At 55.7% G+C, this 20,662-nt stretch overlaps 1 protein-coding gene across 17 annotated transcripts in view; it reads left to right on the top strand.

The window, feature by feature from the left end:
- The first annotated feature begins 1,475 nt into the window (after positions 1-1,475).
- The window catches only part of NRXN2 (neurexin 2), a 110,178-nt gene continuing 90,991 nt past the window's right edge, over positions 1,476-20,662 (top strand). For all 17 annotated transcript variants that reach the window (XM_043452200.1, XM_043452197.1, XM_043452195.1 and 14 more), the window contains exons 1-2: positions 1,476-1,707; positions 10,960-11,927. In XM_043452200.1, the coding sequence (XP_043308135.1) occupies positions 11,204-11,927 (724 nt within the window). In that variant the 5' untranslated portion in view covers positions 1,476-1,707; positions 10,960-11,203. The remainder of the gene's footprint in view (positions 1,708-10,959; positions 11,928-20,662) is intronic.

Here is a 20,662-nt window from a genome sequence, read left to right as displayed (position 1 = left end):
TACATCTACCCCATTGACCACTCTGTGCAAAGTGCCTCAGGGGCCAGGATGACCTCGCGGGAAGGTCCTCTGTGTACACCTGTTCCCCTAGGCATGCACTTGCCCCAGGCTCCTATGTGCACAATTTGTGTGTGTTCTTGAGCAAGCATGTGTTTCCTGTGGGTGTTGTACCATGGGGGGGTGTATTTCGGTAGGTGTCCCTGTGTATCCCTTTGGGGATGTCTATACACACATGGATAGGTGTGCATGGCCATGAGTACGCCTCTGAGTGCCTGTGCTTGCATTAGTGGTCGAATGTGAGTGTTCTTGCATGTAGCCTCTGGCTAAGGAAGTGCCACCTAGCACTGGCTGTGCAGATCACAGACCCTGCAACAGAAATCAGGGTCAGGGAGTGAGTTGGCAGAATGGTCATTCACACACACACACACACACACACACACACACGCTCTGCCTCATTCAGAAACCCAGTGTCCAACTTTGTGATACACATGTTGGGTGCCAGGGTCCACCTTGGGTTGGCTGCCTTGGGTTGGCCGAGTGAATGAGGGGTCCCCTTTCTTCCACATTCATACCCATGCAGTGATGCTGACGCCCTCACGGGGAAAACCTTCACTCCAGCACCACATTCACTCTGAAACTTCTGGTTTCAGAGTTCTGGTTGAAGGGAGCTGCTGCCAGCTTCCCTTCAGTGTTCCAGACTGTGTGCATCCACGGCCCTGCCACTCAACCTGCTGCTAGTCCAGAGCTCCAGGCAGGACTGGGAATCAGGCTTCAAATTCTGGGATTCCCACGAGGCAGGGCTGGGAAACCCCAAGCCCCTATATCTACCCCGACCCCATCTCTGCCTTTCCCTCCCCCACCGCGCCTCTGTCCCTTTCCCAGGAAAAACCTTCCCTCCTCACTTCTAGGGGCAGCCAGGGGTCCTTGGGCAGTAAGAGGCAGAAGCCAGGCAAGGGCTGGGAAAGGCACCTTACAGGCGCGGGCGGGGTCCCGCTTCCCTAGACTCCGGGCAACCCGGGCCCGACGCTAGGAGTGGCCAGCAGAGGGCGCTGAGGCCCGGGCCCCGCGAAGGTCCTGCTCCCTCGGTGCCCGAAGTCTGGGCCCATGGCTTCCCCTTCGGCTCGCCCCAGCCCCGGGCGCTGCCACGCGGTCCGGCCGGCCGGGGGGTGCGGGACCCCAGGGCAAGAGGCTAGGGCGATTGGGTTTCTGGAAAAGTCATTGGGGCTGGTTTCGGATGTCTGCTCGGTTTCGGGGCCCAGGCGCCAGGGCTAAGGACCTCGAGAAGCGGGAAAGAACTCGGATGCCCTGAGACTAGAACGCCTGGGTCCCTCGCGGGGGAAGGAGGTGGGCCTGTGGAGCAGCGGCGGGCACCGGCGGCCTCTGCGCCTTCGCATTGGCTGAGCCGCTCGTCTGTTAGCGAGGTATGATCCAATGCGCGCGCTCGGGGGGCGGGCACTGGTGCTGATGCTGCCGTCAGTCGGTGTTGCAGGGATGCGGCGGCGGGAGCAGCCGCCCTGACTCGCGGAGCGTCCTCCTCTGAGCGGCACCGCGGCGGGGCGGGTGGACCGGCAGGCGGGCGGGGACGTGGCGGGGAGCGAGAGAGGCGCGAGGCGGCCGACGCTGCTGGCCCTGGTTCTGCCAACCGCCGGAGACGGGGCGGCCCCGGGGTTCTGATCCCCACCCTCCTCCTGGCGCCCCCAGAACCAGGTACGGGGTGGGGGGGGCTGCGGCGGAGACGGGCAGGGGGCGGGAGCCGATCGGGGGAGGGGAACGATTGGAGGGGCGGGGGAGGCAGGGAGGATGGATTGGGGGGCGGGGGCGCTGCCGCGCTGAGAGGGCTGGCTGGGTGACAGCGAGGCGGCTAAGCGGCTGGGGGGGTTGGGGATAGGAGGCTCCCTGTAGAAGGGGCACTGGCCCCGAGCTGGGGTGAATGGAGGGGAGTGGGAGGGATGGTCACTGAAGAAGGAATGGGGCGAGAAGGAGGTGCATCCGGAGGGCTTGTGAGGGAGGCTCTGAAGGGGGGGTCCCCAGCCTATGCTCTAGCCCCAAGGGCTGGAAGCAGTGCTCATCCAGAGGGAATGGGGAGCTGTTGTGCTCTGAAGGGTCTGCAGGGGAGAGATCAGCGAGGAACTGGGCTTCCTGGGGGGAAAAGAGGGGGCTGGAGAGGGGAAAGGAGAGAAGTGGAAAGACAGGGAGCACAGGGCCAGGCCAAGAGCTCCATACTGGGGGGCACCACGGAGGACCAGGCTTTCCTGGGGGATGGGAGCCAAGGGGAGAGGAGGTTATTGCGAGGGACCAGAGGGGAAGGGGCCAAGGTGCTCCAGGCAGAGATGGGTATGTGCTGGTGGAGAGCCGGGAAAGATGGGGGGCCTGAGGGATAGGAGCGGAAGCTTGCGGGGGAAGGTTGGGGGTGATGAGAGAGGGAGACTGGGAAATCAGTAGGAGGGGGCTGTGCTGGGGTGGGAACGCGCTGGGGGCGGCGAAAGGGTTATGGGCAGAGAGTGCTGCAGGGAGAGGAAGCTGCAGGGCCCTGGGCTTGCTCCCCACCCCCAAAGAGGAGGGGACCATTCCTCACGTCCCAGCCTTCTCCCCAGTCAAGGAGCCATCTCTCTGCCCTGGGTTCTTTGGGCTAGGGTTTGAACCCTTGAAGCCTTGATGGGCCCTTGGAGGCTAAACTGGCTTTGGGGGGCTGTTGTCTTCTCTACTCTCCACCCCCACCTGAGTCCTGGGTGAAGGAATTCGGTGCCTCCTTGAACCAGCAAGGGCTGGGAGGGGACTCTTTATTGGTGCCTGGAGGTGAAGGGGGAAGCTGTCCAGACCTGGAGTGATGAAATCTGTCTTAGGGTGTGGGTCTCGGGTCTCCAGTCCTCTTGACTGCCTCGAGGCTTCCAAACACTTCTGGCTTTTTCTGTGCTGGGGGGTGGGGTCATTCATTTCTGCCCCTCCCTCTTGTCCACCTTGCCAGTGTCTAGGTATTCCTTTCGGGGCAGGGTAGACTCCTGGGCCTTGCATTCTCTATCTTCTGCCAGAGAAGTAGAAAGAGAGGAGGAGAGAGGAGGAAAGAGAGGAGGGAGGTCGGCTGATCTGTTCACCGTAAGGCCGTCTGTTTTGTGGGGCTTTGGCCACTCAGGTCCCTAACTCCTCCTGCCTCCAGGAATGCTGGAATCCGAGGCTGGGCTGGATCTTTCTAGGGGCCGGGGTAGAAGGGTCTGGCTGGAGAGGTTCCTTCATTCCTGTTAGATGAGGTGTTCTGAGATCCATTGTGGCCTCCGATCCACAGGGATGGGCAGGACTGACTGGCAGGCAGAGGCCAGGCAGGCGGTCACAGCGTGGCTGGGGAGTTCTCTCCGGGAGCCCGGGCCTCTGCTGGCTTCTCAACCTGGGCTGAGTCCGCACTCTGGGTTCCTGAGAGGAGGGGGCTGGGTTCTAGAGGGGATGGCAGGGATCTCTTTCCCCTCCAGGCCCCCAGTCTCTATCCAGCTACCTGCTCCTGCCCGCCCTTGCCAGTGACACAGACAGCTTGACACGGATACGTATGCTTGGTGACACCCACCCAGACACACACCTACACAGGCACACACACCTGCGTACACAATACGCCTCCTAGCAGCACACCGCCTACACTCCCCACCCAGAGAGACAGCCACCTCGCTGCCTGCCTCAGAGACCTCCCCCGGGTGCCCTGCTCTCCTGTGACACCCTCGGGGCCCCCACGAGCCCCCAGAGCCCCAGGGCCACGCTGTCAGCTCTCACCCTCGGATGCACGCAGCCCCCGCTCCATCCAACCAGGCACCACCTCAGATTCGTAGAGCTGTCTCAGACACACCTGTAGTCTCCCGACAGACCTTCACTCCTGAGACACACCCTCTCCTCACAGAGCGCCCCCCTCCCATCATTAAGTACCACGTTCTCTCCTGGGTCCTAAGCACTTTGCCCCAGGCTTTCATGTGCGTGACCACAGCCCCTTTAGGTCTGACCTGGTGCTCAGCCACACCTGTCTTCCTCAGATCTTTCCCATTTCTAGGCCCCCCGCCCCCAGCACTAATCCTCACGCGTGGGGCCCTACCCCCGCCTGGTGCCAAACTATCCATTCATTCTCAGCCCCCCTTGGGGACGCCTCACCTGACACCTGAGTGTGAGCCCGCTGCACCTACCCTGCCACTCCATCTGCCCGGGCGGCCCCTGGCCTGGGCCTGTCCACACCCGCAGGGCTGCAGCCCTCAGAGACTCATTCAGCAAACAACCTGGCACGTGCACAACACCTTGATCCTTCCAGAGCCCTCTCTGCTGCTGCCACGGTGGGGTGGGGTCAGAGAGAGGCCGTCTGGTCTCAGCTCTGCCCGTCCGTGAGCCTCAGTTTCCTCATCTATAAAATGGGGGGGGTCCCCATCTACCTCATGGGGTTCTTTCGAGGAGTAGGCCGGATGATCATGATGACAATAATAATAACAATGACTGTATTCACAGGCATTCTTTGCTTTATTGCACTTCACAAATAATTACGTTTTTGGCAAACTGAAGGTTTGTGGCAACCATTGTCAGATGACGGTTAGCGTATTTTAGCAATAAAGTATTTTAAAATGAAGGTATGTACACTGCTTTTTTAGATACGATGCTGTCACACATGGGACTATAGGATCATAGGCTACCGTACAGTGTGACTGGGAAACAAAAAATTCGTGTGACTTCCTTTATTGCAATATTCACTTTATTGTGGTGGTCTGGAACTGAACCCGTGGTATCTCCAAGGTTTTGGAGTAGGTACACTGTCCCTGCCATGAGCCTGGCTCTGTGTTAAGCACTCTGTGAACTTTGTCTGATGTGTTTGTTCTGCCCCCAGTAAATGGCAGCTATTTCCATGTTCATCACGACCTTCCACGTGTGCACATACACCTGTCATGGGTGCTGTTAGGATCGTTCCCAGGCACCTCCTGCTTACTCACAAGGCCACCCCTGGAAGCCGTCTGTCCCCTCTGAATTGCTGGGATGTACGCACCCAGGGCATCATCCCTCAGCTGTGCACAACACGGGGTGGGCACGGGGGTGAGCTCACGCCTTTCACCACCTACCTCAAACACCCTCGCTCCGGCCCCCAGTGCATCGAGTCATTCATTTGCACCTCATTCCCCAGCCCACCCATCTCCTCAGCCCCACACACCTGGCAACTGCCTCGTCATGCACATCATGAGCTGCCACTCTGGTGCCCAGACCCTTTCAGGCTTCTCTCCATGAACATGAACACCTGCTCAGGGGGACCCTCGCACACACACACCCACTCCCAGCCATGCTGCTCTGGGACCTCCACTAGTCTCCAGACCCATTCAGCTCTTTCCCACCTTCCTCGGTAGGAGGAAGTGCCTGGCAGTGTGGGGAGGGTCCAGGGGACAGAACCCTAGTCCCAGCTCTGCCCCGACAAGCTGTGTGACCTTGTGGAGTCTGCCTTTGGTCAGCGCCCTAGCACCCACTACCCACAGGTGGACTGCAGCCTTGAGCCAGTGGGGATGGGAGCTGGGGGTGGGTAGGGGTGACTCAACTGCCCTCAGGATCTCCACCCTCTCTTCCCCCGCAGAATCCTGTCCCATAGAGATGGCCACTCAGAGGCCCCTTCTTGTCTCTTGAGTGTGTTTCCCCATTTGTAAAAGGGGTGCAGTTATAAGGTCCGCCTTGCTTACTTCTCTCATCCCACTATGGTGAGAATCAAAGGAAGCAAGAAACACATGGAGTTTTGCACACTGTAAAATGCTGAGATGAGTTTTTAAAGTGATTATTTATACAACACATACTTCTCCATGTTAGTCTCTACGAGGCACTGTTTCAAGTGCTTTACATATATCAATTCACTTTTGAAAACACAACTAATATCTCTATTTCACACATAAGGAAACTGAGGCCCAGAGAAGCTAAGCAACTTGTCCGAGGTCACACAGCTTAGAAAGGAGTAGAGCTGGCATGAACCCAGACTCCTGAGTCAGCGCCTCTAATCCCTGCACTTTCTCAGTTTTGCTTTTGCCCCCAGCTGAGATGTGTCTGAACATGGACATGCCGGAGGTCTTCCCTTGTCACTTCTAGGTCATCAGGGCTGGAAGGCGGGAGCAGGAAGCGGGGGTGGGACTTATTCTTTGCTTACTGATCTTGCCTGAGGTTTTGGGGAGGAGAGAGGACCCTCCAAAAAACACCTTCTACCACTGAAAGGGCCCTCAGAGCTCGAGCTGTCTGATGCCCCCTCCCCTGTGATTCAGGAGCCCCCCGCTGAACACCTCTGAGTGGTAGTCATCCTTCCTCAGCTCACACACCTCCACAGACGGGGAACTCACCCCTCCCCCCGAACCGGAGGCAGCCTACTCCACTGTTGGCTGCTCTAGATTGCCGGCAAGTTTCTCTTTAGCTTGAACCAAAAATTCCCTCCCCATAACACACACTCTCCCACCTGTCCACAGGCTGCCTTCTGGGGCCACCAGAATGTGTGTAAACCCAGCTCTTCCTCCCTGATGCCTGGGGGAGGCCCCTGCTGTCACACGCCCAGCTGGCGCGCGAGAGAGGAGAGCCAGGAGAGGCTGGCGTTCCCATGGCTGGAGGTGTGTGTGTGTGTGTGTGTGTGTGTGTGTGTGTGTGTGTGTGTGTGGTGTAGACATCAGAGAAGGGACCGAGTGGATGCCGGGAGAAGACCTCTAGACAGGGGCTCTGCCGGAGTGGATGTGGACAATCTAACCCTGAAATTCACATCCGATCATTCAGTTTGTGCTCCTGGTGTGGGGGCGGAGGACTTTGGTCAGACTGGAAGGCCCAGGAGTGGAATAGTGGGTACATGGGAAGCGTTTAGAATGGAAGTCCAGCGACCTTCATTTTAGTCTTGCTTCCTCCATGGCCCTAGGGCTGTCGTTGCTCCTCTCTGGGACTTGAGGGATGAACTCTTTGAGCTCTGCGGTCTGTCTTTTGGTGCCCCCCGGGGCAGACTCAGAGTCTGGGTTGTCTGAAGGGGGCAGGGCCCCAGCGAAGGTCAGGTCAGAGAAGGGTGAGCTGTCTGAGCCTGACACTGCCCTGTGGCCTGTGGCCGGTGCAGGGCAGAAGAAAGGCCACAGGTGTTGGAGCCAGCTGACCCTCTCCTGCTCTTGAACTTGGGGAAATGAATCCATCATTTGAAGCTCAGTGTCCCTGTCTGCAAGCCTGGGGTGACAAACTACGTCCTAGCACGGGAGGATATATAAGACAATGCTGTGGTGGTCCAGCCTGGCACCTGATGAGCACTGGAAAGCCCCAGAGTCACAGCCCAGATGCCATGCTGGCACTGGTCTGGTCGTGGGAAGATGAGCAGGAGGCTGTCAGGGCCCAGAAAGAATCTGTGGGACAGGATTCTGTGGGACTGAGAGTGGGCTGAGGTCCTGAGAGCCGCTGAGTCACCCCACCCCCACCCTGTCTAGCTCCTATCACCGCTGACTCAAGGCTGCAGAGTCCACCCGTGGGTAGCGGGTGGTAAGGAGCTGACTGGGGGGAAGAATCCCTGATGGCAGGGGAGAGGTCTGTTCCCTGGAGGAGCAGTGGCCCTGGGCCAGCAGTGGCTGGCGGTGTACGCTACACTGATGTCACTCGGCAGGCAGGATATCCCAAGGCTGCTTCGGCCAGTGTCTCCGCGCTGGCAGTGGGCACTGGAGAAGCATAGATCTTGGGGAGCAGAGCCTGGACACTGCGGGTGCCAGGGGGCTTCTACTGCGAGGCATGAGCATGGGGGAGGGGCCGTGCTCAACCCCAGGGACCGTTTACTTGACGTAGCTGTGCAAGGCCCTGGCCCCGGCCCACGGGGAGCAAAGCTGCATGCCAGGAGTTGAGGAAGGAAGGAGCATCCTGGGTTAGCAGGAAGCCCCTGTGTCCGGGGAGGAAGAAGCTTGGTCCTGGACTGGAGGAGGCTGAAGGGAGAGGACAGGGGTGGTGAAGAGCAGCAGGTTTCTTGGGTGCTCTAGGGTGGGGTGGGGTGGAAGGACTCAGGTGTCCACTTAGCTCACGCTTCTCTTGGGGTTATCTTTGCCTGGCAAGCCTGAAGCTGCCCCAGTGGTCTCCGGAGAGAGGATGCAGGGAGGGCGGGGGCTTCCCCCTGGCCAGCCCTGCAGCCCCTGGGCCCCGGCGCTGAGCCAGGCTGGTCCGTGCTGCAGAGCTGCGGGCTGTGGGGAGAATGAGTAATGAGCCTTGAGGGGCCGCAGGCCCGGCCCCTGCCCCGGCCCCTCCCGGGGTCACCGCAGAAGCCCGGGTTCTGCCCCCACAGCTGCTGCCAGGCACCTGCCTGCCCACAGCACCTGCTCCCTTGCCACACTCTCCCTCCACATCTGGGCACACAAAGACCCCTAGAGTCATCTTCTAGACTCTTAACCACTTTGCCACCGCCATTTCCATCCCCCAAACAGGTAACATTCCTCTGATCTTTAGGACCCAGGCAGCTGCCTTCCAGCCTCGGGAGGCCTCCTCCGCCATCCTTCACTGTCTGCCCCCCGCCAACTTCCTGAACCAGGGAGACCCTGCCCCTAGGCTCTGTCAGCAGGGACCCTCTCTCCAGAGGGTGGGGTATGTGAGCAGACAGAGACACTGGGTCGGGGGGTGGCGCTAGGGAACGAATCCCCCTCCTTTTCCCCCGGCTGAGGGGTGACTGGACAGCAGCACGAAATCCTATTCCTTCTGCCAGCAGAAATCGATAGCTAATTAATTCCCTCCCCAAAATAGTGTCTGGAAGTAGGGGTGGGGGCTGGGAGAGAGGCTAGGCTAGACTGAGACCCTGTTGCGGGGGGGGGGGTGCGGGCAGGAGTATGCCATTCTCTGGCGTCTAGAGCTGCGCCTCTTCTGGGGGGTCTCTGACTGCTCCTTCTGAAGAAGAGGGGGTTTGGTCTTTCCCTCCCCAAGCCTGAGGGTCCCTTTCCCCTGCCCTGGACTGGGGTGAGGGTGTGTGTGTGTGTGTGTGTGTGTGTGTGTGTGTGTTGGGGGGGTAAGGGCGTCAATCAGGCTGGGAGCAGGTGCTGCATTTAATTTGATTGGCTAATTAGCCCGCGCATGTTAATTATCTCTATTACCCAATGAGGAGAGGCAGTGGCAAAGCTATATATAACCAGCGACAGTGTTTGGAGAGAGAGGGGGTTGCCTGCCTGGACTGCCTCCCTTCTTGCCTGGGAAAGGGCAGCCCTTGGAGTGGGGCTGGGGCAGGACTGTAGAGACCCTCTTGGAGGTTGTAGGGTTGGGGAGGGGGGAGTCAGAAGGAGCCAGATGGAAGGACCTGAGAGCTGGATTTGAGGGTCTCTTGGAGGTGACTCCTCACTCTCTACTGTCAGCCTCCTGAGGCCTTCTCTGCCCCATCTTCTTTCTGCATGCATATCGCTCCAACCATCCTGTCCCCCAACTCTTTGCTCACCTTTCACCTGTTTTTTTAGGGGGGCCTTAGCTCTCTCTCTCCCTTCATACCCCTAGCTTCCTCCCATGGAGGGAGGAGACACCTCCATCCAACCTTCTCTCTCTCCAAGGATCCGTCTTCTCTTCTTCTGGCTCACACCTCTCTGAACTACACCTGTGGCTGCCCTGCCCTTTGTCATGCTGGAGTCAGAGACACATGGATCTAAGTCTCAGTTCCCCTCTGACTGGCTGTGCGGCCTTGGGCAAGTCCCTAGACTTTAATATGTGGGATTCCCCAGTGGTTAATGGGAATAATGGGACCTCTCAGACTGATTAAGTAAAATGACATTTGTAAAACTGCTCAACATCCGGGGTGTTGATAAATGCTGTTGGAATTTGGAATTTAATTTTCTCTCTCTTCTCGCTCTTTTTTCTCCCCATCAGACCTTCTGTCTCATCCATTATTCTTCTCTTTCATGCGATTTCTCTTTTTCCTCTCCCCCTACCCCTTCAATCTTTCTCTGTCTCTTCCTAAACTCTGGCCTTTCTCTGCTTCTCTCTCAGACTTCACCCCACCTCTTTCCCTTCCTCCCTCCCCAAAATAAAATCAATGCAATATTCAGGAGGGTTGTTGGATATAAATAATTACGACTAGGAGTTTAACGAGATGCAAATTCCCCTCCCCGTTGTGGGGTATAAATTGCTCTCTGACAGCCAGTTACAAGGGTAATCATTTCAGAAAGACAATTTTATGCAAATTAGGCTGCCTGCCTCCTGGTGGCTCCCCCAGCCCTGGATGGGTAGGAGGCTGGAACCCAGGGGTGAAGTGAAGGCCCAAGTATCAGCCTAGGTCCCAGGCTGAAGACTGGGAGCTGAAGCTTGATGGCGACAGACATTTAGGTTCAGGAAGGACCTGGGCTGGTGAGCAGGGGGTTGGGGCCCAGAAAGGGGGTGAGTGTGGTTTTGGGGGAATTGTAGATGCAGAATCAGGTGCCTGAGTCCTTGCATGGAAGGAGACGGCTTGGGGCCTGGAAGTCTGGGTCCTGGCTGGCTTCTCTCCCTTGCCTCCTTCCCAGCCAGGTTACCCAGGGATACCATCGATGAATTGGCATTTAATTAATCTCAATGAATTATTTAGCAACTTCATTATCCAGCATCAGGAACTGATGAGAGAGAGCCCATGGCAGGTAGTGGGACCATGCACAGAGGTTGGGTGGCTCAAAGAGGAAGGGGCTGTGCTCAGCAGCTGGAGGAGTCTCTAGGCCTCGCCCACAGGAGCTGGCCCTGGTCCTGATGGGAGGCGAGGGTGAGGATATCTGGACTGGGCTGTTACTGGACTCTAAGGTGTCACCTCCCTACCTACCTCTTAAACCCTAGATGATGCCCCTAGAGAGTGTTATCTCCGCCCCTCCCCCCACCCCCCAATACTGGGTCCCGTGTATTCCCCTCCTGGTGGCGAGACCCTCTCCAGGTGGGTCCTCCAGTTCTAAAGGGAAACAGTTGAGCTTCTGCGAGTGTGAACGGGGAGCCAGACACCAACGACGCGTCCCCTCCTGCGAGCTCCTCAGTAACCCTTTCCTCTCCGTTTCCCCGCAGGCCTCCCTCCCCCATCTTCCATCGGAGCCCGCAACGGGGGAGGGGCGCCTCTGCCACCGCTCGGGGGAAGCCGGCATCTGGACCTCTGCGCGCCTCGCCCTGCGGTCGGGTCCATGGCACTGTGAGCCGGCGAAGGAGCCCCGCTCGGCGCGGGGGGCGCCCGGCCCCCTCCCTGCCCCATGCGCCCGCGGCTCTGAAGCCTGAGCGGGGCCGGGGGCCGGGCGGGGCCGGGGCCGCCGGAGGCATGGCGCCCGGGAACCGGTGGCGGCCAACGTCGCTGCCGCTGCTGCTGCTGCTGACGCTCGCGGCAGGTGCGGGAGGCCTGGAGTTCGGCGGCGGCCCCGGGCAGTGGGCGCGCTACGCGCGCTGGGCCGGCGCGGCGAGCAGCGGCGAGCTCAGCTTCAGCCTACGCACCAACGCCACGCGCGCGCTGCTGCTCTACCTGGACGACGGCGGCGACTGCGACTTCCTGGAGCTACTGCTGGTGGACGGGCGCCTGAGGTTGCGCTTCACGCTGTCGTGCGCCGAGCCTGCCACGCTGCAGCTGGACACGCCGGTGGCCGACGACCGCTGGCACATGGTGCTGCTGACCCGCGACGCGCGCCGCACCGCCCTGGCGGTGGACGGCGAGGCCCGCGCCGCCGAGGTGCGCTCGAAGCGGCGCGAGATGCAGGTGGCCAGCGACCTGTTCGTGGGAGGCATCCCACCCGACGTGCGACTCTCGGCTCTCACGCTCAGCACTGTCAAGTACGAGCCGCCCTTCCGTGGCCTCCTGGCCAACCTGAAGCTGGGCGAGCGGCCCCCCGCGCTGCTGGGCAGCCAGGGCCTGCGCGGCGCTGCCGCCGACCCCCTGTGCGCCCCGGCGCGCAACCCCTGTGCCAACGGCGGCCTCTGCACCGTGCTAGCCCCCGGCGAGGTGGGCTGCGACTGCAGCCACACGGGCTTCGGCGGCAAGTTTTGCAGCGAAGGTGAGCCCGGGGGAGACGCCGCTGGGTGCCTGGGCGCGGGAGTGAGGGGCGGGAGGGTTGTCCGGGATCCGGGCCTGTGGGGGGCACCTGCGGTCCGCGGGCTCCGGCACAAGGGCGAGTGTATGTACCAGCACGCGAGTTGTGAGGGGCGTGTAAGGACCCCTGTCTCAAGGAGAGGGCGCACGTGGTCAGCCAGGGAGCAGGACAAGCGGCCGGGTGCCCCAGGTGGGCGTGACCTGCCGGCAGGTCCGTTGTGGGCGCGGCCTGTGTGGGCGTGGCCTGTGTGGGCGCGGCCTCGTGAGCCCATCCGGGGCGCCTCTCCCTAACCCGAGGGAGGGTTCCGTGGCGACCTGTGGGTAGGACTGTGTAGTGAGCGAAGGCTCGCGAGAAGATAAAGGTCAGGCCCTTGAGGGCGTGTGGGTCGGGTGTGTGAGGCGCCCGCGAGGGCAGGTGGAAGAGCTCTGTGTGGGCGGGGCCTATGTGCGGCAGGGTGGGGCTTTGTGGGCGGGGACGGTGGTTTTGGGGGCGGTCCAGTGAGAGAGTCCTGAAGGCTGTGTGGGGCTTGTAACCTCCTGGCGCTGGGTAGGGCTGTGAGAGTGAGAGTGAGGGGCCCGGGGCCTTCGAGCGCTGTGGGGAGGGTCGGGCCGGGCGGGGCCTAGGAGGCGGGGGCGTGGTCTGCCCGGGTGGGCGGGGCCACAGCCTGAGGGTCCGCGCGCCGGCTGGAAGCTCTGCGTGAGAGACCCCGACTGGACCTGCGCCTGAGGCCCCGGGCGGGAGACCTTTGGGCTCGGGGAGAAGAGCCCACGGCGCGTGCGAGGGTGGGTGGTGATTTTGAGGCTGTGACTGCACGCGCCAGGAGGGCGGGAAGCGAGTGCTTCCAGAGTGAATGAAGCTCGAGGGAGAGGGTGGCTGAGGCCTCTCAGGGTTGGTGACTAGAGTCGCCGGTTTTGATAAGGGGGAAAAAAAATGGCTGGTCGTCTCTCCCGGGTGAGAGACTGCAAGCGGAGGCTGGTTTTGACCATCGGAGCCCTCGCAAGCGTGGGATTTGGAAGGGAGATTGGGGGGCTGGAGAAGACTGGTGAGGACTCTGGAACTGGGTATGAAATCAGGACTTGAAGGGGAGGTTAAAGGAAGGTTGCATCCAGTACCCGGGATGCAAGAGGCCTTGATGAGCAAGGTGAGGGGACAAGGTCGACGGTGGCTGCGCCAGGCCTGGGGTGGGGTGAGGTTTTAGGGGAGTGGGCAAGGGAGGGATTTTGAGGCCCCTGTTGTACTTTGGTCTGGCTGGGGAGTCCGGGCATAGGCACCTCCTTCCTCCCTGGGGTGTGGCAGCCGTTTGGAGCGGAGGTGTGCAGCCCTCTCCTTCAGTCCCCCTAGGAGCTGTGGGCTGCTTAGCAGTTGTGGGTGTGTCTGCTCTCAAGAGGTAGGGTCTTTGAGGAGTGTGTGTGCCCACAGACTAGTGTGGCCCTGGGACTGCTTTGCGGGTAGTGTCCTCCTGGCCAGGACCTGGGGATAGCCACAGGAGTAGCCACGTTTGCAGGTGAAGTCCTGTACTTTGCCCAGTATTTTGACTGTGTATCTGCAGTTGTGGTAGAGGAATGCATAAGGGAGGTTTTCAGTGGCTCTTGGGAGTTATTTGTACAAGATGGTGGGATGTATCTTCAGGAACTGTGTGTATTAAGTCAATCTGGCACCTTCTCGCCTTTTCTCGAAGGAGTGCAGGTGCTCCTTAAACTGTGAAATTGTGTGTCTGTGTGTGTTTGCTTGCATGCAGAGGTGCGGGAGTCTGGTGGTGTGAATATCATGTGCGAATGGTCTGTTGGCAAATAAAGTCCCGTGCCTAGTAGAGTGAGTAGGATGTGAGTGTAAGGGTGTGGTTGCATGTGTAGGTATCCACGTGCATGTGTTTTCATGGGAGACCTCAGTAAGACCCTGGACTTTATGAGGAATCTTTCATGACCTTTAACTTGATTCTCTGGTCCCTGTGATCTCTCCTCTCCAAGCCTTCTTAAGAAAATAGCATGAACCATGCTATTTTTTAAAAAATTATTTTTTAGAGATTATTTTTTGGCTGCATCATGCAGCAGCATGTGGGAATCTTCATTCCCCAACCAGGGATTGAACCTGAGCCTGCTGCAGCGGAAGCTCAGAGTCTTAGCCATTGCACCGCCAGGGAAGTCCCTGAACCACACCCCTCTGACTTGATGGAAGGGAAATTTGAGCTACAGAGAAGCCACTGGTCCATGATCTCACTGTGGCAGAATTGGCCTGGCTGTATGAAAAATGCAGCCAGAGTCCTTGTATTCATTCTCTGAAAGGATTCATTGGCCAGAGGCCCCTAGTGAGCCATACAAGATGTGTGCTTTGGAATGTGCGTTGTGTGGTTGTGTGTTTGAGATGTGTTTGGGTACCTGTGTGTGATGGGGTGGTTGTATCATGTGTATGTGTGTTGAATGTGTATCAGTTAAATGTTGTGTCAACTCTGTTGGAGTTGGGAGAGGCAGCTGCATATCTAACCCACTGTGTGTGTGTGTGTGTGTGTGTGTGCGCGCGAGATATCCATTGAGGGAGTTGTGCTCTGTCTGGGGTAAAAAGGTAGAGATATTCATCTCTGAATTCCCTGCACCTAGTGTGGTATTTGGCACTTAATGGGTGTTTCATAAACATCTCTTCGATGACTGAATAGATATTAACAAGTATTTGATAGAATAAGGCTTGGGGAAGGCTGTATGTGTATGTGGAACTATGTATGTGTATATTTTCAGATATGTATTGTGGGCATGGTGTTTATCAATGCTGATAAACTCTGATTACATCTAGCGATGACAGGCACAGTGACAGCTCTCCTGCTTCTCCTCCCACCCATGACCTCATTCCCTCCCTTTACATTTGTTCCTTATTTCCTGGGTAGGTTTTGTAATATCCTGTGCTCATTACACTTCTTTTAGTACATTCTCACCCAGCCAAGGAGGAAAGGAATGAGCTGCTCCCCCTTGGGTATTGGGTTTGGGGTTGGAAGATTTTAAGGGGAACAGGTCTGGCTCCTGATCAGGGCCCGAGTCTTCAAGCCTCCCTGGAAATTACAGTTACTTCATTCTTATCTGCTTTGAGTGATCCCCAACTTTTTCTGAGATTGAAGACACTTTTAAAAGTCAGTAATTCACAGTGCCCCTTCCAAATAGTAGTTATTTTTATATCTGTTTATTGTGAAAATAGATGACTCAAAGCTACTATGAATTCAGGAAAGCTTTTACATGGCTTTGATGTTATATTTGCCATTGTGGTTAATCAAATATACATTAGGAAAAATGTTTTAGCTTTATATGTAAGATATACCAATCTGCCTTCAGCTAGTTGGTGGATCCTTTGGACACCCCCCACCCCCAACCCTCCCGCCTTCCTGGGTCTGGGCCTGCCCATTGACTGAGAACTTCCATGCTAGGAAATCGGCTTCTGTTCTCTGGGGTTCTGGCCACAGGTGACTGAAGACAGGGCTAAGTATGAGTCACTGAGTGTGTGTATTCCTGCTGACTGTCTGCCAAAGTGGGGATCAAGTAGACTGGGATTTTGCATTGATTTTCATCGAATTCCTCCTCATGTCATTCATGTGTGGGGAGAAAGAGCTGAAGAGTGATCAAGGAAGAGGAGTGTGCTGGTATGTGTGGAATACCTCGAGTGGAGTGGGGGCTCAGAGGCACACGATGGCGTGTCAGGTGTGTGGTGTGTACCTCTCTTGGGAGAGAAATGAAACCAGCGGTGATGCGTGTGTTAATAGGAAGATAGATGCATGGGTCTCATGTGTATTTGGTAGGTTTGTTGGCAGTTTAATTCAGCAGGTTGTTGTCAAGGCCTCCTTTGTGACAAACTTTGTATTGGGGGCTGTAGGTGAGTCAGACGTGGAGAAGACACTGCTCTGGGAGTTGCCTGCTTAACTGAGGAAGCAGATGAAAAGCAGCCCAGCGTGTGGTTAAGAGAACAGATTCTGTAGTCGGCTGTCTGGGCAGTGACCTTGGACTTAAGCTCTCTCTGCCCGATTTCTTTATTTGTAAAATGGGACAGCAATACTACCTACCTTACAGAGTTGTTATGGGAATTAAATAAGCTAATTTGTATAAAATGCTTAGAATAGTGCCCCGCACATAGAAAGTGCTCGAGAAATAACAGCAAATGAACAGCATGCTATATGCAGCAAGATGCAGTGAGGCAGTGTAGCTTAGTGACAGTGAAGCTCTGTCTCCTGAGGGTCAGATTTGGGTTTAAATCTGACTTCTCTACTCACTAGGCCTGTGAGTCACATGAATACCTAATCTTCAGACTGTTTTTTTCTGACCTGCAAAATGGTAACAAGCATGGTTATCTTACATGTTTGTTGTGGGAATTAAACGAATATCTGGTATGTAATTAGTGGTGTAAAGTGAAGTGAAAGTCACACAGTTGTGTCTGACTTCACAATTCCACAGACTGTAGCCTGCCCGGCCTCTCTGTCCATGGGATTCTCCAGGCAAGAGTACTGGAGTGGGTTGCCATTTCCTTCTCCAGGGGATCTTCCCAACCCAGGGATTGAACCTGGGTCTCCTGCATTGCAGGGAGATTCTTTGCCAACTGAGCCACCAGGGAAGCCTAGTGGTATAAATGATAGTATTCTTATAAGCAGAGTATTCTTGGGATTTTGAAGAAGGGGAGGGTTTACAAGTTGTGTGTGCATACATGCTCAGTCTGACTCTTTGCAACTTCATGGGATATAGCCCACCGGGCTCCTCTGTCCATGGAACTTTCCAGGCAAGAAATACTGGAGTGGGTTTTCATTTCCTTCTCCCGGGAATCTTCCCAACCCAGAGATGGAACCCGCATCTCTTGGGTCTCCCACATTGGCAGTTGGATTCTTTACCATTTGCACCACCTGGGAAGCCAAGTCGGGGGATTAGTAATAAAAGGCAAACTATTTAAGACTGGTCTTGAATGTTGATCAGTAAACTTGGTTTGGGGAGGTCCTGCCAAGCAAAGGAGCTAGTAAGAACAATGGTGTAGAAGGGGGAAGTGCACATCATGGCCATACAGGGGCACCAAAGAGTGAAGGGAAGACAGTGAGACCTAAAGCAGGAGAAGCAGCTTGAGGCCAGGTCTTGGCGTTGCTTTTTGTTTGTTTTCCCCCACCTCATAGCTTGCAGGATCTTAGGTCTCTGACCAGGAGTCAAACCCATGCCCCCCAGCAGTGAAAGCACTGAGTCCTAACCACTGAACCACCAGGAAATTCCCCAGGTTTTGACTTAAATCATTCAACTAACATGTATTGGATGCTGTGTGTAGAGTATTAGTAAATGGAACCATAAAATAATTTTGAGCAGGTGTGCGAATAAGAATTGTGATTTGGAAGCTGGGAGCAAAGGGTAGAATGCAGTATGGAGGGCAGAATCATGCGGTGGAGGAATCAGTGGGAGAAAGCTCAGGAAAGAGACATTGAGGCCCTGAACCTCGGCTGTCTTGGGGAGCGGCGAGGAAGGGTGGGGGTGGCTGTGGTGGCAGCAGCAGCAATGCGGCTGAGAGCCGTGGTGGAGACTGAAGTGGTAGGATTCTGCCTTTCCCACAAGGAGGGGCCGAGGTGGTGAGGTTTCAGGTTGCTTGGTTAGAAGGATGGTGGTGGGGGTGACAGGGAGGGGAAGGTTGGGAGAAGGAGCAGGTTTGAGCTACAGATCACAGCCCTGTCTTGCTGTTCCTAGACAGAGGTGTCCTGGCAGTCGGAAATGTGAGACCAGAGTTTTGAGTTTTGAAGGTGGGGCTGCAGGTGGAGACTTGGGAGCCACGTGTGTGGAGAGAGTATTGGAAACTTTAGGGTCAGATGAAGTGGCCAAGGAGGAGGTGAAGAGACGTCAGGGGGCTCATTTGGGAGGAGGAGGGAAAGCAGCGGCCGCAGACACTATGAGGGAGCAGTTAGAACAGAAAGGGAATCGGATCACACAGTCAAGGGAGGAGAGAGCAGGACCTCACAGCTAGTGGGCGTCTGCTGGGTGTGTTGAAGGCATGACCGCCCCGTGAGATTAAGAGCTGGGATCTGAACCTGAGCTGACTCCGGGGGCTCCCACCTTCTCCACGCTGCCTCTGAAAAGGAGAGGCGATCAGTCAGCTGTGTCATGGATGACCTGCGTTTGGTTTATTGGATGACCTGCGTTTGGTTTATTGGAGGTGCTTCGGGACGGTGTTTCATCCGAAACCAGTAACCACCCCGGATTCCTTGGGCTACAGCTTCATCTTTCAGCCAGTGTGTGATGAGGGTGTTCCCGTCTTTGTTGGCTGGCTGTTCTACCACTGAGAGAGGGCAGTGGAAATCGATCAGTAAACTCTCAGACTTCCGGAGCCCTCGGGGAGGAACTCATCCTGAAAAGGGGGCATTATCCCATTAAAATACTCAACTCACCTCCATTTACAACATTTCAGATGGAAATCTTTAAAAAGTATGTTGCACACCTCTCTGCCTGCCCAAGCACATTTGGAAGGTGATTTAGCCTTTTCCGGATGACTCAGGCTGTCGTGATTCCCCTCAGGTATTGCACTGGCCTGTCACTCAGTGCTGCCTTTGTTGAAGTCTGTCCCTGCCTGAAATGATGCCAGACTGCTGTACTTTTGTGTTCTTATGTTGGTTTTTTCTAGTTTTTCCACCTCCGCCCTTTGGAGGAGTTGTCAGGTAGTAACCCACCCCCCCGCCCCCGCCTCTGTTTGTGAACTTGGAAATCAGCATCCCCAGCATGTTAGAATTGTGTGCCACTACCAGAGAGCGGATTCTGGGTTGGGTGTGAGAGGCTCCCCTATGAGAAAATAACAGTTTTTAATGTATAACTGTTATCATGTCGGTTGTGGCTGCTCAGCACTGTTTCTTTTCTTCGGTTCTGGTCTTCATCACTGTCCTTGATAATGAATCTGCCGGAATCCTGAATTCATGTTAGCCAAGACAATACCATTTATGCCCTCTGGGGAGGCAGTCAAGACCTGCATGTATGAAAGTTGAGTAAATGAGGTCACATATGTGGAATCACTCTGTCAGCTCTAGCATCTAATAACCTGTGGTCCTGACAGCTTCTGCTGTTGGAGACAGCTCCAGGCAGAAAGCGATGGACAGCTGAGAGAGCTGGGTGGGGAGCGACTGCTGTAAGATCCCAGAGATGAGGTAGGTGTTCCCAAGGAGAGCCTCCTAGGGTGGAAGGGTTAAGAGCATGAGCTGCTGGGCTTAATCTCGGGTTTGCTAACTGCTGGCTGTGTGAACCTGGACAAGTTGCTGAATCGCATTGTTTTTCTTTGTCCTCCTCTGTGAAATGGAGATCATGTGTTGTTGTAAGGACTAAATAAGTGAATACATGGAAATATGATGTCACTGACTCAATGGACATGAGTTTGAACAAACTCCAGTAGATGGTGAAGGACAGGGAAGCGTGACATGCTCCAGTCCATGGGGTCGCAGAGTCAGACACAACTTAGCAAGTGAACAACAACAAATGGAAACCCTTAGATCTTCCTTGGTGGCTCAGATGGTAAAGAATTTGCCTGTAATTTGGGAAACCGGGGTTCAGTCCCTGGCTCTGGAAGATCCCCTGGAGAAGAGAATGGCTACCCACTCTGGTATTCTTGCCTGGAAAATTCCATCGACAGAGGAGCCTGGTGGGCTACAGTCCATGGAGTTGCAAAGACTTGAACATGACTGATCGATTAACAATTTCACTTTACGATGTGCCAGGCACTATTCTAAGTGATCAAGAAATGCTACTATGAAAAAAAAAAAAAAAGAAATGCTACTATGATTATTAACCCTCATGGTCAGAGAAGGCTTCAAGGAGGAGGTAGAACTTGGCTAGATCTTGAAGGATGGCTGAGTGAGATTTGTGGAGGTAAAGGAAAGGCTAGGGCTTTACCACCAGGAAAATGGCCTAAGCGCAGAGTCTAGAGGATGTGAGTTGAGTGTATCAGACCAAGATGGTTGTGCTTATTATTGTGGTTATTATTATTTTTTTCAAGCTACTTATTTATTTGGCTGTGCTGGGTCTTAGTTGCAGCATGCGGTATCTAGTTCCCTGAGTAGGGATGGAACTCAGGCATTGGAAGTGCAGCATCTTAGCTGCTGGCTGGGCCACCAGGGAAGTCCCTGGTGTGCTTTATGGGAAATAAGATTGGAACTGCAGATTAAAACCAGCTTCTAGAAATGTTGACTTGCAGGCCCAGAATGCAGCCCATCAGAACTTTTAAAGCCAGACAGATTTGGTTCCGATTTTGATTCTGCCCCTCTGCCCAGCAGTGTGGCCTTGGACAAGTTTCTTCCATTTTCCGAGCCTTGGTCTCCCCACCTCTCTGAGGGAGTAATAGTATCTATTGACCAAGTATTAACAGTAGGGAAATGGTGTACGGAAAGTCAGGCTCACTCAAAGTGCTGGGTAAGTGAGGAGTGTTCACTTTTAACTTTTTATTCATTCAACAAACACAGGCCTGCCTTTTTCTGAGCCAGGAACTGTGTGAGCAGCTGGATCCACAGAGATGAATGAGACATTGTCCTTGCTCTTGGAGATCTCACAGTCCAGCCAGGAAGCAGACACGGAAACACAATCGCAATAGAGATCCGATAAGTGAAATAACAACCCAAGGTACATCTTGAGAACTGGCACAAAAGAGGGATGGATGGCTAGGAGATCAGCTCAGAACACAGACCCACATAGACTGACCTAGTCTGAAAGCAGGAGTCGACTTCTCAGGCAGCC

Source organism: Cervus canadensis, chromosome 29 (assembly GCF_019320065.1).
Source record: "Cervus canadensis isolate Bull #8, Minnesota chromosome 29, ASM1932006v1, whole genome shotgun sequence".
NCBI classification, from domain to species: Eukaryota; Metazoa; Chordata; class Mammalia; order Artiodactyla; family Cervidae; genus Cervus; species Cervus canadensis.
The sequence above is the reverse complement of the archived record's forward strand: the minus strand, read 5'-3'. Positions and strand labels throughout refer to the sequence as shown.